Source organism: Tarenaya hassleriana, unplaced genomic scaffold, assembly GCF_000463585.1.
Source record: "Tarenaya hassleriana unplaced genomic scaffold, ASM46358v1 Cleome1, whole genome shotgun sequence".
NCBI classification, from domain to species: Eukaryota; Viridiplantae; Streptophyta; class Magnoliopsida; order Brassicales; family Cleomaceae; genus Tarenaya; species Tarenaya hassleriana.
Genome location: NW_010960187.1, coordinates 3,458,298 through 3,460,844, shown reverse-complemented (window position 1 = coordinate 3,460,844; position 2,547 = coordinate 3,458,298). Strand labels below are relative to the sequence as shown.

General features: G+C 44.9%; 1 protein-coding gene across 1 annotated transcript; it reads right to left on the bottom strand.

Annotated features, from left to right (window-relative positions):
• Positions 1-1,609: 1,609 nt before the first annotated feature.
• On the bottom strand, positions 1,610-2,537 carry LOC104808455. The gene is made up of 3 exons (XM_010534135.1): positions 2,365-2,537; positions 2,091-2,294; positions 1,610-2,014 (listed from the first exon to the last, which is right to left on the bottom strand). Exons 1-3 carry the CDS (start codon positions 2,371-2,373, stop codon positions 1,613-1,615), a joined length of 615 nt encoding a protein of 204 aa, XP_010532437.1. The 5' UTR covers positions 2,374-2,537; the 3' UTR covers positions 1,610-1,612.
• Positions 2,538-2,547: the final 10 nt, after the last annotated feature.

The window sequence follows — 2,547 nt, the reverse complement described above, 5'->3', positions numbered from 1 at the left end:
TCGGACTGAGCAGGCGAAGAAGGAAACTTGGTCCGGAGCTGACCAAAACTTGGTCAGCCGGACCAAGCCTTCAAGTCAGCCGGTCCGCGTGCCTCGGACTAAGCTTGGTCCGCCGGACCAAGCTCCTGGTCCGGCGGACCGGGATCTGGGAAAGTTTCCAAAATTCGATTTTAGGGTTTTCTAATCTTATTTAAGTTTAGGGTTTCGTCTAAACTTAAAGAGAGCCGACCAAAAACTCAGAGAAATACCCTAGAACTCTAGAGAAGCTGTTCTCTTGGATTTCTATTGTCCCGGGATTGGATCTCGTCTCTTGATTACCCTTTTCTTCACTAATCCTAGCAGATTCGTTCCAAACTGTTTGGAATCCTTCCCGTCGGTGTAGATACGTGTAGAGGAGCTGTACTTTCAGCTCTTGGTGATTTAGAACAGGCCCCGGATCGAAACAAACTCCAAGTCTCATCGAGAACGAGGTAAGTAACGATTCCCTCGGTGATATACACGATCTTTTCGGGTTCTGCGAGTTTGGTTGCGTGTGACGTTTGACTAGGTTTAGATTTTTCTTCCGCTGCATGAAACCTAGTAAACCAAACCCTAGATCGATATGATCGCATGCTAGAAACCCGTAGATACCCAACACATGATCCATAGGTTTGCCGAGAAATGCAAGCTCGTCCGCTTTAATCTTGAAAAAATTCATATAATCGTTGACGGTTTTGGTCTTTGAGTTATTTGATGTGGCCACGGCTAGATCGGCCATAGGTTTGGGCGAGAGTAGCCCATGCATCTGCAGTAGAGGTGGTCGACACTACGAGAGCTTGACATGGACTTGAGATCGCACCGAGGAGAGCCGAGAAAACAAGATGGTGCTGACGAAACCACGACTTATAGGTCGGATTAGGAGATAGTACATTGTTGGTGATGATAGTGGTAACCGGCACTTTGGCCGCATCGAAGAAGTCTTCGAGGTTGTATCCTTGGAGTAAGGCACGAAGTTGAATACTCCATGTCAAGTAGTTCATGGCCATGAGTTTCGAAACATTCGAACACTACAAAAATACAATCCATATGCGACGGAAACATACGTCGCACAGCGAACAAATATCCGTCGCAACACCTTGTTTGCGACGGATAACGACGGGGACAAATCCGTCGGTACAGAGCTGTCGCAAATTTGTTTCAGTCGGTTAACCGTCGCACAATTACGACGGACAATTCCGTCGTATTCCATCGTTAATTTACCGACGGATATAAAACCGTCGTAGACCGTCGCGTTTATGTTTGTCGCACATTCCGACAGACTTATCCGTAGCAAACGTTACCGACGGAATCTATCCGTCGTATATGCGTCGCTTTCTTGATTTCCGAACGTAACGACGGATTACGGTCCGTCGCAATTAACTGTGACGGATTACGACAGATTATATCCGTCGCAACATTAGTAAAAGTAATTAAAAAAAAACAAAAAATTTATAATTAATTTAAATATTTTAAAAAATAATTTTAAAAACAAATTCATAAATTAGAAATACGAATTAATTAAAAACAAAACAAGTTTCATAATTAAGAAAAAGTATAATACAATAATTTAGAAAGAGTTATAATACAAAGATGTCTATGGATCAACCGGTGTATCATTGCCGAGATTGGCGGATGCGTCCTCCGGATCGTCCTGAGGATCATCTGGCTGCCGAGATGTCGTCGGAAAGTCATACTGGTCGAATATAGGCGGCATGAACGGTGTGAGGCGCTGCATCATCTCCTCGAAGCGTACGATCCTCGCTTCGGTCTCGGAGAGCTTCTGTAGCTTCTCCCGATGTTGCTCGAACTCCTCGATCTTCGCCCGGGCCTCTGCCAGTTCTGCAGTCGTCCGCTCTTGGGAGCGTTTCAACTCTTCCATTTCACGCATTAGCGCGACATGGTGAGTAATCGCCGGAGCAGAAGTTTCTCCCCCGCCCAGTTGAGATGCCAAGGTGCCGACACCATAGATACGGCCCTTGGCATCCGGATGGACAACCTATACAATGAATGAAAAATTAGCATACAATCATATATTTTTAAAATTCAAAACTATTAATTTTATAAATATTTACCTCTAGATATAGGCTGTTAACTTCGGTTGTCGAGAGTTGTGTAGAAGCAGTACTCTCGTCCATCTGGGAGACTTTATCGTCGATCTTGGGCTGCACCAACTCCTCGATCTGTTGGACCCGCTCATTCACATATGTACCGTCCGATCGACGGTGTGTGTCCTGAAGAACTCGTAGAACCGACGGTTCTACACCTTCTTTTTGAGCCTAAAAACAAAATAATTATAATTACTAAATTTTTTAAATAAATATAATTATTAATATAAAAGTTACTTACTATATCCATTGGACTCTGGCGAAAGATCTTCTACCCTCGGTATGAGTTGCTGGTGCGCGGTCCCCCACAGATCGAGACCGTCGGTTGGCTGAGGCGACCCGACTCTTCTCTGCTGCATCATCTGAGTCCCAGTGAGCCAGGAGAAGGCTCCAAACACCCTCGCTCATCCACAATGGCTTGTTT